This window comes from Vigna angularis, chromosome 7 (genome assembly GCF_016808095.1).
Source record: "Vigna angularis cultivar LongXiaoDou No.4 chromosome 7, ASM1680809v1, whole genome shotgun sequence".
NCBI classification, from domain to species: domain Eukaryota; kingdom Viridiplantae; phylum Streptophyta; class Magnoliopsida; order Fabales; family Fabaceae; genus Vigna; species Vigna angularis.
In genome coordinates, this window is record NC_068976.1 from 22,807,584 (window position 1) to 22,821,985 (window position 14,402).

Here is a 14,402-nt window from a genome sequence, read left to right on the forward strand (position 1 = left end):
AGGTTGCTTAATAATGTTAACAGTTATCTTATAAGACAGTGAATCATTTAACAACCATATTATTACTCAATTAACTACTATTTAGTTATTTAAAAAAGGTTGAAACTGACCATTTTAAAACAATACCTAGATTTAATTTTACAGATCAACAATATATTTTATTTGATTGGTAAAAATTGAAGTAATGTAACTCATTATACTTAATTAAGTTATATACATTACTTGGTTAACCAATAATATATTAATAGAGATAGATGACTTTAACAGAAATAAAATATTAAAAAGAAACAAATGATCAATAAAATTTATTAAATAAATTGTATGTATTAATAATTATTGAAAATAGTCCCTATGAATAAATGCTAGAAAATTTTACTATTATTTTACAATAATTAATCTTTATATATCTCTTTTTTAAAAATGAAGAAAATGCAACAGTAACAACCATTATTATAAAATTAATGAAAACAAATGTGTTAGTACATATGTGTTCATTTTTTATAATAATAAAAATTAATAAAATGATAATTATAAAAGTAAATATAAATACTTTTTATAATTTTATTATAGATATCTATTTATTTATTTTGTAATTATTTTTTTTTATAATTTTTTTATAATTTAAATATATATATATATATATATATATAGTTTTAAATAATTTTAATTAATAATTATTATTGAACACTGTTATCTAAAATTCATTTTCATTTAAAGGAGCTAAAAATCCTTAATCTCAATATCATATTATAATAGTCATAATAAATAATTTATATTTATTACTTGATCCATGCATATACATAGACAAGAGACAAAAACATATGGATATATCTTTTATTAGTATTTTGTTCTTAAAAACAATGTTGTTAATTTAACAATTGGATGATGTGTTTTTTTTTTTCTTGACATGAAATATTTTTAATGCGATCACATATTTTAATAAAATAATGGCAACTAATCTAGTTAAGATTTAAAATATAGTACTAAATCTTGTCAATTTCTTTTTTCAAAAAGACGAAAAAGAATTTTAATAATTTTCAAGAATCCCTACTTCTTTTTTCTTCATAACTATATGTAAGAAATAATAATCTTCAATGTTTTTTTTATATATATTATTATTTTAATCTAATAGTAAAAATAAAAGCAGAAAATTAATTTGGATTGATTATAATCTTTTTGAAATAGAACTAGACTAGTAAATATAGAGTAAGAGAGGTCTTATAAAAAGTGGAAGAAATTCCATATTTTATTTCACAGTGTCTGAAGAAAGAGGAAGATACAAATTTGTCCAAGAAATTGAGGGTGAAATACCGAAAGTGGGTATATCCCCCAAATAAAAACCAAAGACATTTCTCCCTCTTCGAGCAATAGAAACTGAGCAATTGCTTCTGGTGATCTCGTTTCCATATAGTGCTCTTCCCCCTTTTCTCTCCTCTTTATCTCTCTCTTTCTCTCTATTTCTCTCTCTTCCATTGCTTCTCCACAAGTAACGCCACGCGAGGTCAATTGCGTAATCGCCATGACTGTGATGACTCCTGCTCCTATTGATGTACGTCTCTTACCCTCACTCCGCAACTTCTCCGTGCTCCGGCTTCATTCACTCGCGCGTTTTCAATTTCGCTTCTCTTTTCTTGTTTTGTCTTATTTACTTGCATGATTTTGTTCCTTTTGCTCTTCCGTCTAATGGTGTTAATTTGATTGTCGTTTTGGTCGGAGGGTTGGGTTGGCGGGGAGTGATGGGGTTTCGTTTAGGGGTTGTGGTTTTGATCTGCGAGACTGGAATTTGCTTCAATTACGATGCATTTCGTGGTCGGATTTTGGGGATTTAATTGGCTTTGTTTCTTCAGTGGATCCGAAGTACGGTTATAGTTATTAGCTTTTGTTTGGTGTTTGGTTCTTACAGCAGCAGGAGGATGAGGAGATGCTTGTCCCACACACTGATTTGGCGGAGAATAATCACCAACCCATGGAAGGTACATGTTGCTTTCTTACTCTTTTGATCCGAGAAACCCCTGCTAATTTTGTTACTCTATATATTGGTTTTATGTGATTGATTGATGTTCCTCTTAGAGGACCGGGAGTCACTTCATGCATTTTTTGATTGACAGAGAGACAGGGAGTGACAAATTTGTTAGACATTTGTTAGTTGACAAATTTGTCCAAGAGTTTTAGGTTTTCTAGACAAAAAGTGTTTTCTTGTTATTTGACATTTTAGGGATGTTGTCTATTTTCAATGTCTATTGATCGTGTCATTGTCTTTCTTTCTCTTCCATTTACTCATTTTTTTCAACAAGTAAAGGACCTAGTTCTTTTTTTTTTGGGTTTCTTCTCTGGTTATGGGCTGATTTAAAGCATGATACTTAGTTGTTCTTTTTCACTGATTTTGATGATACTAGTTGTGGCACAACCTGATGCTGCCAACACTGTGGAGAGCCAGCCTGTCGAGGATCCTTCATCAACAAGATTCACGTGGAAAATTGACAACTTTTCTAGAATGAATTCGAAGAAGCTGTATTCAGAAATATTTGTTGTTGGTGGATATAAATGGTATTGACAATGTGTTTTCACATTGGCTTAGTTGATTAATGACGAGCTTATCTTTAATGATCTCTTCTAAATTTTGTCTTTGCTGAGCAGGCGGGTACTTATTTTCCCAAAAGGGAACAATGTGGACTATTTGTCCATGTATTTGGATGTTGCAGATTCTTCTAGTTTGCCCTATGGCTGGAGTAGATACGCACAGTTTAGCTTGGCTGTTATTAATCAAATCCATAATAAATATTCTGTGAGAAAAGGTAGTCTCTTAAATTGTTCCTTGCAATTGTTACAAAATGTACCATATATGTGTGTAGAAAAGATCATTGCTTGAACTAAAGTTATAGAAAATGGTGGGATTTTTGTTGCAATTAATTTATGAACAGCTTATGTGTGTGTGTTCAATTTATTTCCTTGTAGTATTGTATCTAAATCTAGATATATTACTTATCCTGAACGAACTGTTATCGCTAACATGCTAAATAAAACAAGGCTCTTTCTCATGGCTCTGGTTATTGGTTAAGAAACAAATGGTAAGTATTTATTGTTTAGTGCATGGAAGTGTAATGGTAAGTATTTATTATTTAGTGCATGTATTGTATTGAGAAGTTAAAGTGTTTTACCTTTTATCTAGTACATTGTATTTTTGAATTTACAATGGAATAAAAGTAATAAGTGAAGAAAGTGAAAATGGTCTTGGTTTTTAGGTATACTCATGTCATATGTCTTGTTGTAACTTTGTTTTACACAATTTAGACACACAGCACCAATTCAATGTGCGGGAAAGTGATTGGGGTTTCACATCCTTTATGCCGCTCGGTGAATTGTATGATCCTACCAGAGGGTATCTTGTGAATGATACTCTTGTAGTTGAGGCCGAGGTTCTTGTTCGTAGAATTGTTGACTACTGGACATATGATTCAAAAAAGGAGACTGGCTATGTTGGACTTAAGAACCAGGGTGCTACATGTTATATGAATTCTCTACTCCAAACTTTATATCACATTCCTTATTTTCGAAAGGTCAGGCCCTATTTTTCTTTTTTTCTCTCATAAGTTTAGCTTTTTGGCTTGATAGTGATGAACTTGTGTCATGGTGGTCATATTTCAGGCTGTGTACCACATGCCAACAACAGAGAATGACATGCCCTCTGCAAGCATCCCTTTGGCATTGCAGAGTTTATTCTACAAGCTCCAGTATAGTGACACCAGTGTTGCAACAAAGGAGCTCACTAAATCTTTTGGATGGGATACGTATGATTCTTTCATGCAGCATGATGTTCAAGAACTGAACAGAGTCCTTTCTGAAAAACTTGAAGACAAAATGAAGGTAATGGAAGGCCTTTTGGATGTTTTGTGCATAACATTTTTTGTGGAAGATCCTCTAATTTCATGATGATTATGTTTATTTTGTCATTAGGGAACTGTTGTTGAGGGAACTATACAGAAGTTATTTGAAGGACATCATATGAACTATATTGAATGCATCAATGTGGACTATAAATCAACTAGAAAGGAGTCGTTTTATGGTACCTCCATGTACATTTTGAAGTTAATTATGGTTTAATTGTACCATACCACTAGGTTCTAATTAATTTTTACATATCCTTGCAGACCTTCAGCTTGATGTGAAAGGCTGTCCTGATGTATATGCTTCCTTTGACAAATATGTTGAAGTTGAACGTCTTGAAGGGGACAACAAATACCATGCTGAACAATATGGTTTGCAGGTTGGTTGCAATCGTTAATTTGAGTCTGGTTGCAATAAATCATCTGTAGAAGTTCTAAATCTTGAGTTCTTATGACTTTACAAAATTAATTTTTGATTGCAAATTTTTAAGTTCTGAACTGAGTCCTTTTAGTTTGTGATAGTTACTGTTTGAATGCACTCAAATATATAAGTTTTCAATACAGTTTCACATATAAACTGACTATTTTTCTTTTTTTTTTTCAGGATGCTAAGAAGGGTGTCCTATTCATTGATTTCCCTCCTGTTCTTCAGCTTCAGCTGAAAAGATTTGAATATGACTTTATGCGGGATACCATGGTCAAGGTTGGTAGTCAAACAAACTCTGGTGTATAGGATATTTTCTTCTCTAGGTACTTTATTTGCTGCCATATGATAGAGTTTGCAGTCAGAGTAAGGTTCAAATAATTTCCTGTAGCTCAACTATTAATACGATTGAAGATTTTTCGATTAGCTTAATTACTTATGCTGGACTATCTACAATGATATCCTTCTTTATATATGGTATGTATTCATTTACAATACTGTTACTTCATGCAAGAAAGTTATTCAGCACATGTCTTGTGTTGGACAATAGTGCCCCGAGATGATGAAAGCAATGAAGAATTTCTGCAAACATTTTTCTCAATACCTTTTTGAAACGATGAAAATATTGAAGAATTTCTGCAAGCATTTTTCTCAATACCTTTTTGAAATTGAAACTTCTTTTTTGCTTTTCTTTGCTCTGCGTGGAAAATCTTTTAGTTGGTTCGTTTGTTTGCATGTTTATATATGTACTTAAAATTTGTTTAAATCATTTGAAACAATCACCTGAAGGGATATTTTCTGCCAGAGGGATCATGGGCATTACTTAGTTTTACGTTTTTGTCCACGGGTTCTCATTTGATGGAATGGTTAAACTCTCTTTTCAATACATTAAAGTTTTTTCTTTCTTCTGCTATGTAGATTAATGACCGTTATGAGTTTCCCATGCAACTCGACCTTGATCGTGAGAATGGAAAATATTTATCACCCGAAGCTGATAGGAATGTCCGCAATCTTTACACACTTCACAGGTAATGTTGTGCTAATGGCAGTACTATTTGTTGCTACACTACATTGTTTTTTATTGGTTCTTGGTGATTGTTTAATCATAGGTAATGTTGTGGTAATGGAAGCAGTATATATTTTCTCATAATTTACCCATGTACTTGAGTCAAGTACAATCAATGACTTCTACAGTCTTAAGAAAGAAAAAAGTGATAAAGTAAAATAAGGAGAAAATGATTTGAGGATATATAATGGAAAGAACAAAAAAATTATCTTGGGGTTGCCATCTCAAGCTTTCAGGATCAAGGTTATCAAACTCCAGAGGTGTAAACTCTTTCTTATGAAAAAAAATAATTTATAGAAATAGCATACTAATTCAATATTTCAATAGCATAATTGAGTAAAATAAGTCCACAATACTAAATAAATAGGTTCATACAAATATTGAGAAGAGACATGTCACGAATAATAGAGACCAAACAACAAACCCTAATCCGTGAGGTGGAGAAGAACAAACCTAACTACAGTTTTTTTTTTTAATTTTTTTTAAATTTCCTCACTGAAAATGACTATCAATGGTGTCATTTCGGTGAGGTGGAGAAGAACAAACCTAACTACAGTTTTTTTTTTAATTTTTTTTTAAATTTCCTCACTGAAAATGACTATCAATGGTGTCATTTCGGTTTAAAAAGAAACTCCTTTTGACTTTCCAATTCATTGCAGTCAACTCGGGCAATGGGGGTGTGAGAACGTAAACTCAACATGCGTGTTTGATAATCATGTTCAACTTTTCAAATCAAGTGGGGGATTGAATTTTTAAATCTTGTTGGAACAATAGTTAATATTAAAATTTTGGAATTACCATTATAAAATATTAATTAAGTCCATCAACTTTGTATTTTTTCTTTCAAAGTGCTGATGATTTCCATTAGTTCGCAATTCCAACTTTTTATCCAAATGCATATATTTTGACAGATTTAAATTTTTTTTCCAGTGTTTTGGTTCATAGTGGTGGTGTACATGGTGGACATTATTACGCGTTTATCAGGCCAACTCTCTCTGAGCAGTGGTATGTATATACTATAATTACCACATCTGAATTGTTCAGTGCCGTATAAACTAGGTGCTTTTTGTGCATTAGTGATGATGACTACCAGGGGTCAGATTATAAGATACTTAAATGTTGATTTTGCTGCATTCATTGTAACATGGTTCATAGGATCCTGCAAAAATGCACAGTTATTGAGAAAATAAATATACATGTGATAAACATGACACAGACAAGGAAAATATCTTGTAAATGATAGCATTTAACTGAAAATTGAAAATTCACATTCATAGATTTATATGGGTAACTTTCTATAATCTCAACTATATAATCTTGTGTAGCATACTTAGGATAACTAAAGAAATACTTATTTTTTAAGTGGTCTGTTGAGAGTACCCTATTATTATGAGTTAATATAAATACTGCATGGGATATATAATAGAATGTATATGACTATTAGGTATAAATTTGATGACGAGAGGGTAACTAAAGAAGACACTAAACGGGCATTAGAGGAGCAATATGGTGGCGAGGAAGAGGTAATTGATTTTTCATTTGGCTCTGGAATTTATCCCCATATTTGAGCGTTTACTTATTGATTGTTTAAACCTATTTTAACAGTTACCACAGACGAATCCTGGGTTTAACAACACTCCTTTTAAATTCACCAAATATTCAAATGCTTATATGCTGGTATATATACGGGAAGCTGACAAGGACAAAGTAATATGCAATGTGGATGAGAAAGACATCGCCGAACATTTAAGGGTAGGTGATCATTCTTAGGTACTTTGGGCTCAATATAAATTATGCCAAGTCAAATAGTAATAAGTTTGTCAACTGCATTTTGGTAAATAAATGCAGATGGCTAATTTAATACGAATGTTCTAGTCAGATACTACAGTCTACTTGATGACTGTTCTGAACTGATTTTTTCCCCTTGTTATCTATCTACATATGAGAGATTAATTTACACTGGTGTAAAGTAAGTTATACTTTTACACTACATAATAACTTTTTGGAGAGTAATTTTATACAAAACTCTTTGGATTAAAAGTTCTTATAAGATAGACTACAAATCATTTGTTTAGTTTAATATTAATCCAGAGTTATTTTTTGCCTCATTCATGTGATGGCTTTGGTTTGTTTGCATTGGATTCTAGGTTCAGACATATTTGCTGTCACTGCGTACACAAGTAAACATAATATTTACTTTTAAAAATTTGATTGTTATTGTTGAAGTTTTATTGGATTTGAGATGAGTGATGTAGGTAATATTTATGATTTAATGGTTATATTAGATGAAAACCACATTTTGTACGAAGTTAATTTTGGCACGAGAATAGGTGTAATATAATATAAGTTAATCCTTGTATACAGATGATATAAACTAATAAGTTGTTTTTATAACTTTTTCGTGAGAAATTTATTAGGAGTACTTGAAGCCAACATCAAACCAAGCTTATTTTGGTGTTGTCATTTAAATTTCTATTTTCTGTTGTTTCTGCTTTATTCTGAAAAATTTGCAATCAATTTCTTCAATGGATTAATGCAGGAGAGGTTGAAGAAAGAACAAGAAGAAAAGGAGCACAAAAAGAAAGAAAAGGCGGAGGCTCACCTTTACACTATTATAAAGGTTCCTTGTGGCTAGTTTCTAACTTGCTGTTCAGAATTGAATACTGTTTGTGTCTATACACATATGCTGTGTGCCACCTAATCAAATTGTATTTTGATATAACCTGATAGCATGTGACACTTCATAGGTGGCACGAGATGAAGACCTTGCAGAGCAGATTGGAAAGGATATATATTTTGATCTTGTAGACCATGACAAAGTGAGGAGTTTCCGTGTCCAAAAACAAACATCTTTTAACCTTTTTAAGGTATAATCTTTAAACACACTTTTAGCTCTCGTGCTAGATGTGTTTTGGCTTGGCATACCTTATTCATTTCTTGTCTGCTTTGACCTGATCTCTGCAGTAAATCTCTCTTGTCAAGCAGTTGCTTTTTATTTGGAAAAAAATTATAATTCCGGACAAACTACTTTTCTGACAGCATGCCTTATTTGTTTAGGATTCTTTTATGTTGTGGATGTTATAAGCTGTCCATTGACAGAAAACTATATTATTATAAATGCTATTAAATGGGAAAAAAAAATTCAAAATAGGATTGAAAAAGGAGAACTTTTTCAGTAGAATTATTTTTCAAAGAAAGAGCAACACTATAATTTTGTTTTTTTTCCTTGTGAGAGGGATTCAGTGACATGGAATTTGCCCCTTCTTTTCACCATATTATGTTCACAGTTGATCAGTAGTCTTGATATCAATTGACTGGAGATAAGCCACCTAGGATTTGGGATATGGAATACTGATAATATGGAATACTGATAATATGCCTTATTTGTTAGAAATTTAATGTCTGCTTAAGAAAAATCATTAGTTTTTGTTGCTTATTCTGAGGTGATCGTTAGTTTTAGAACACTGTTAAAATATAAAACTTATGAAGCTTTAGCGGAATGATAACATATTCCATATAAATGTTTCTGTTCTTTGATTTTCTATTTGAATTTGAAGATGTTACAAAGAAAAGCCAAAAGTGACAGGAAACACAGATTTCATTGACATGGACATGGGCAAAGAAATTTGAAAAGTCTTGAATGAAAAAGACAGTTATTGTCTTAAAAATGACCTCAAGTTATTCTTGACTAAACATTGTTATCTTATTGTTAATGTAGTTTAGTTTAATTTAGCATAAAGAGTTAAAAATAAAATGCAACTGAAAATATATGAAATATTTATAAAGTGTTCTGCGTGGTTACTTATCTATCACAGTTATGACATAAATACTATTAAGAAAAATAAATGCTTTCCTATATATGCTTGCTCGAAACACCTATTTTCATTTTTTTAATCTGATCGCTGGCTGATCCGTGTGATTAACAGGACGAGGTTGCTAAAGAGTTTAACATACCAGTTCAATTCCAGCGCTTTTGGCTGTGGGCAAAGCGGCAAAACCATACATATCGACCAAATCGACCATTGACACCCATGGAAGAAGCACAATCTGTAAATTCCTGAGCTTGATTGAAGCTTTTCTGTATTATTTTGCTTTCATACCCGCATTCGATCTTTATATCCATTTCTTGTTTAACCCACATATGTGTGTTGAATCTGTTTTATGCTTCATGTCTAATCAACATGCCAATTTTGTTAAATTCCTGGCTGATTTGCTTATTTTGGATTTGTATTTCTTAGGCTGGACCTGCAGTTAATTCTGTGTTGACTTTGCTTTTAATCATTTCATTTCTCCCATGGTTGGGTAGTTGTCTTTTATTTCTGAAAATGAATAAGAAAAGCAACTGCTAAAGATTTTTTAAACTATTTTTTTGACCCTGAGGTTTGCTTTATTATTTGTGTTGGGGGTGGTGAATACTTCTATTGTTATTTATATCTCCCAGCTTTGCTTAATTTTTGCCACGTATTTCTGTGCTATGTGAAGTTGTTCATACTTTTTGTTGATCTGATTTGCATTGCAGGTCGGACAATTGAGAGAGGTATCAAACAAGGTTCACAATGCAGAGTTGAAATTGTTTTTGGAAGTGGAGCTTGGGCTGGTAACATTTGTATTTATGGAAGTTTTATTCCAATTTGATTGCATGAACGTGAATATTCAAATTCTGTCCTTCTGACAAACTACATCAATATTTAGGATTTACGTCCTATTGCACCACCTGACAAGACAAAGGATGATATATTACTTTTCTTCAAGTTATATGATCCTGAGAAAGAGGAGCTACGGTACTGAGTAATGTCTACATTTGAACTTCTGGTTTTTGCAAAACATGAATTTTTGTTGACATCCAATGTATTTCCCTTTTGTGGCAGTTATGTTGGAAGGCTCTTTGTGAAGAATACTGGTAAGCCATTGGAAATCTTGACGAAATTAAACAAAATGGCTGGTTATGACCCTGATGAAGAGATTGGACTATATGAGGTTTGTTTTTCTTCTCGTTTAATATTTTATCAGTTGTTAAACACCATGAAAATTTTTAAACTGCACATCATCCTTGTATGATCTAAACACTTTATATTTGTTTAATAACTACACTTACTGATGATTGATGATGCATAAAGTACATCATGTTCTTCAGCATAAGCCATATCTCAAGATCTGTTCTGCACGTACCTTTTTTTTTTAACATTTTTTAGGTTCTGATCACAATGCGTTACTTTACCCATGACATTTGTAAATTTACCGTGTCTACTATTATTGTGCAGGAAATTAAGTTTGAGCCAAATGTTATGTGTGAACCTATTGATAAGAAATTAACATTTCGAGCTAGCCAGGTATTATAAACGCCATTGGTGCACTTTGTCTTACTATCTTTGTTTGGTGTATTCACTTGTTTTTCTAAATTTGCAGTTAGAAGATGGAGATATTATATGCTTTCAGAAAGCTCCTGCTATATACAATGAGGAACATGTCCGCTATCCAGATGTGCCATCATACCTAGAATATGTGCACAACCGCCAGGTACTTTTCTTTTTCGGGTTCATTTAAAGGCAATCTGTGTGGATTGATGTGATGCTAACATTATCACCACCCAACATTCAATTGTATTATGTTTCATTTTCTCCTCCTTCCTCCTCTGTCCATGCCTGCACATATCTGTATGTTTGTAACCAATACACCATGTATTTTTCATTATGTTTTTACTCTAAGATGTTTGCTAGTTTTGTAATATCAAATTCATGTATTTTAGGTTGTTCACTTTCGGTCTCTTGATAAACCCAAGGAAGATGACTTCTGCCTCGAGATGTAAGCATCGTGTAATTTATTGGAGAGCAAATCATTAGATCTAATATATTTTAGTTTTAGCGGAGACAACATGCAAGTATTTACTTATTATTTTGCATGGAATTACATCCTTACCATTTACTCTGAACATTAATTTATAGGTCAAGGCTCTATAAATATGATGATGTAGTGGAGAGAGTGGCTCAACAACTTGGTTTGGATGATCCATCCATAATCAGGCTTACGCCACACAATTGTTACTCTCAGCAACCAAAACCCCAGCCTGTTAAGTATCGTGGTGTGGAGCATTTGTCTGAAATGCTGGTTCACTATAATCAGGTAATCATTGACTTAATGCTTAATCTTTCTTTTTGTTTCTTGTTTAAAATAAAACATCTTATTTTCCTTAATGCATGTCAGACTTCGGACATATTGTACTATGAAGTACTTGACATCCCTCTGCCAGAATTACAAGGTTTGAAAACTCTGAAAGTTGCATTTCACCATGCTACCAAGGATGAAGTGAGTATATAGTCATCTGATTTTATTTTGGTTTCTATCTAGATTTTTTCTGACCCTTTTTTAACTGTTTATTCAGGTGGTTATTCATACCATTAGGCTTCCAAAGCAGAGCACTGTGGGGGATGTCCTTGATGATCTGAAAACAAAGGTTTTTTTGTCTTAGTACTGTTTAGTTCATTAATATGTATAAATATTATTCTTACTGACCACTGAAATCATATCCTCAATCTCCTTTAATTTAAAAAAAGGAAATACGTGAAGCATGTTTACTGTTTTTGTTGAGTGCTCCAGTTTGTTATTGAAGTGGTGACTCTTTTGATATAATTCTTGCTCATTATTATTGTTCTCTCAGGTGGAATTGTCGTCCCCTGAAGCCGAGCTTAGGTTGCTTGAAGTTTTCTATCACAAGATATACAAGGTGTTGTGTTACCTCTATTTTAACTGATCGTGCATTTATTGTTTATTGTTTTATATTTTTCTGATCAAAATTAACAAATAATCGGAATTCAATATAATACTGAAGTTACTTTTACTTGTGATCTTGTAATTAGTTTTTACCCTGCCTCTCTGCAGGTTTTCCCTCCCAATGAGAAGATTGAAAACATTAATGATCAATACTGGACTTTACGTGCAGAAGAGGTAGTAGTCTCGTTCTTTTTTTGAGTGGGCTGGGAAGGGAGATGTTAGCTTTTAATCCATGAAGTGTTCCTGCTTTGATTTACTCAAATGATTGCATCAGTTGATTCTTCTAAATGCATAATCAATTATTCATTTCAGTTTGTGACAATATAAATGAGTTGCTGTTCTTGTGGTTTGCAGATTCCAGAAGAGGAGAAAAATCTTGGTCCACATGATCGCCTAATCCATGTGTATCATTTCACGAAAGATACGGCTCAGAACCAAATGGTATATAATTGTATTTGATCCATTTTGCGTAGTGCAGTTTGTAATATCGTGATGGCTTTGATACTTCATTACGGCTTTAGTTATATGCCAAATCATTTGTAATGTGTTTCCATTTGATTTGTTATGACAGCAAATTCAGAACTTTGGGGAACCCTTTTTCTTGGTCATACGTGAAGGGGAGACTTTGACTGAAATTAAAGTTCGAATACAAAAGAAACTTCAAGTTCCTGATGATGAGTTTGCAAAGGTATTTCCTCTTTTTTGTCTGTTCGGTGGTTATATTATGTCTCTTCAATTTTGGTTAACACTTTCTTTTGTTTGGTGGAAGTTTCATTGTCCATAAATATTATTAAATTTGATGTGAGTTTATCTAATTGTTTAATATATATTTTTGTTTGGCCAGTGGAAATTTGCTTTTTTTTCTTTAGGGCGTCCTGAGTACCTTCAGGATTCTGACATTGTATCCAATCGTTTTCAGGTACTCCCATTTATTGGCGAATTGCCTTTTTTTTTTCTAGCTGTGTTAATTGCATTCACTTTTTGTAACATTTGCATATGTGTGAACTATTGTATCTTGTGATATAGAGGAGAGATGTGTATGGTGCTTGGGAGCAGTATCTTGGCTTGGAGCATACTGATAATGCTCCAAAAAGATCATATGCTGTCAACCAGGTGAGTAATCTTGTCTACAAGAACTATTTTCTGAAGTACATTTTTTTCTTCTATTTATTTTTGTTGAGTTTGCTCACTGTTCTGGTAATACTGAAGTTTAGTTTTAAAGTTTAAGAAAACTTGTTTGATTACACACCATTTCAAATTTCTTGGGTTTTGTTTCAGAATCGCCATACTTTTGAGAAGCCAGTAAAGATTTATAATTAGAAAACTTGCGTGGGATGAATTTGGTATTCTTCTCCATCTATGGGCTTGTAAAAACAGGGAAACAGCAAAAGGCTACTCTGTATAGGCCAACTAGTGAGATCAGCAATCCAGGTGGTTTCTGCAGATTTTATATTAAAATTGTGGTATGTAATTCTTTCTGTCAAAAGGAGTGACATTGCTCTCAACACTATCTGCTGACCAAAGCCCGTTGAGCTTTACTACTTCCAAATGTGGAAGTTCTTCAAGTTGAGGTCATTGATCATCATCACTGCACTGTATCAGTACATAAGATTTTTGGATTAGTGAGTGTATACAGGGTATAGTTGGTTGACTTTTTTTTGTTTATCTTAATTGCTTCCAGATTTTGTTCAGTCAGTAGTTTTCAAATTAAGTGAGGGCTGTGGAATGGTGTAGCAGAGTTAATGTAATGTTGTAAAAGAGACTTGTCAGCCTCAGTATAACCCGATAGCATAAATATAGTTTCCTGCCGCACCATTCGGTCCATTTCCTTTGGCTGTCTTACCTTTTTATTTTCTGTTTCTTCCTGCACCTCACCCATCTTTAGAACGGGTGAATAAGCGTTACCGTGGTAGTCTCATTTAATTTTAGAGTAGAAGTAATGCATCGATATATGGGTTATTATAACCACATCTGCCTATTCCTTCATTTCATATTTTAAACCTTGTTCGACTTAATGAAAATAGTATAATCTGGTTTATACAGCAGTTAATTTTTCTGTCCATCCAATGCAACGAAAGAGTAAATTGATAATGGGTATCCTTTCTCTAAGCCAGATTAAATTCCCATGTGTAGTTAGAAACATTTTCTCTAATAGTTCATTAAAAAAATAAAATACAAGAGTTGCAAGTATGATTAGTCCTTCACAATTTAGATTGAAAGTAAAATCAGTAGCTGTAAACTGGTTAGTGCTGACTCACTT

The 14,402-nt window shown here is 32.6% G+C and overlaps 1 protein-coding gene across 2 annotated transcripts; it reads left to right on the forward strand.

Moving 5' to 3' along the window:
* The first annotated feature begins 1,352 nt into the window (after window positions 1-1,352).
* On the forward strand, window positions 1,353-13,966 carry LOC108338146 (ubiquitin C-terminal hydrolase 12). 2 transcript variants are annotated; one of them, XM_017574875.2, is made up of 32 exons: window positions 1,353-1,549; window positions 1,904-1,973; window positions 2,397-2,547; window positions 2,638-2,795; window positions 3,292-3,557; window positions 3,646-3,864; window positions 3,955-4,063; window positions 4,149-4,264; window positions 4,489-4,587; window positions 5,227-5,336; window positions 6,305-6,379; window positions 6,819-6,897; window positions 6,980-7,126; window positions 7,914-7,994; window positions 8,122-8,241; window positions 9,301-9,423; window positions 9,894-9,971; window positions 10,067-10,155; window positions 10,243-10,351; window positions 10,636-10,704; window positions 10,781-10,891; window positions 11,121-11,176; window positions 11,317-11,494; window positions 11,576-11,677; window positions 11,754-11,825; window positions 12,030-12,095; window positions 12,251-12,316; window positions 12,497-12,583; window positions 12,714-12,830; window positions 12,987-13,061; window positions 13,169-13,255; window positions 13,421-13,966. In XM_017574875.2, exons 1-32 carry the CDS (start codon window positions 1,520-1,522, stop codon window positions 13,460-13,462), a joined length of 3,357 nt encoding a protein of 1,118 aa, XP_017430364.1. In that variant the 5' UTR covers window positions 1,353-1,519; the 3' UTR covers window positions 13,463-13,966. The 2 variants fall into 2 exon arrangements, with proteins under 2 accessions (XP_017430364.1, XP_017430365.1); XM_017574876.2 differs by having other exon boundaries at window positions 1,907-1,973.
* Window positions 13,967-14,402: the final 436 nt, after the last annotated feature.

Excerpts from the sequence above, each read along its gene's own strand:
- LOC108338146 (XM_017574875.2), top strand. The coding sequence starts at position 1,520 with ATGACTGTGATGACTCCTGCTCCTATTGAT. Across the intron at positions 10,705-10,780 it reads TAACATTTCGAGCTAGCCAG|TTAGAAGATGGAGATATTAT; the intron begins GTATTATAAACG and ends CTAAATTTGCAG. Across the intron at positions 13,256-13,420 it reads GATCATATGCTGTCAACCAG|AATCGCCATACTTTTGAGAA; the intron begins GTGAGTAATCTT and ends GTTTTGTTTCAG.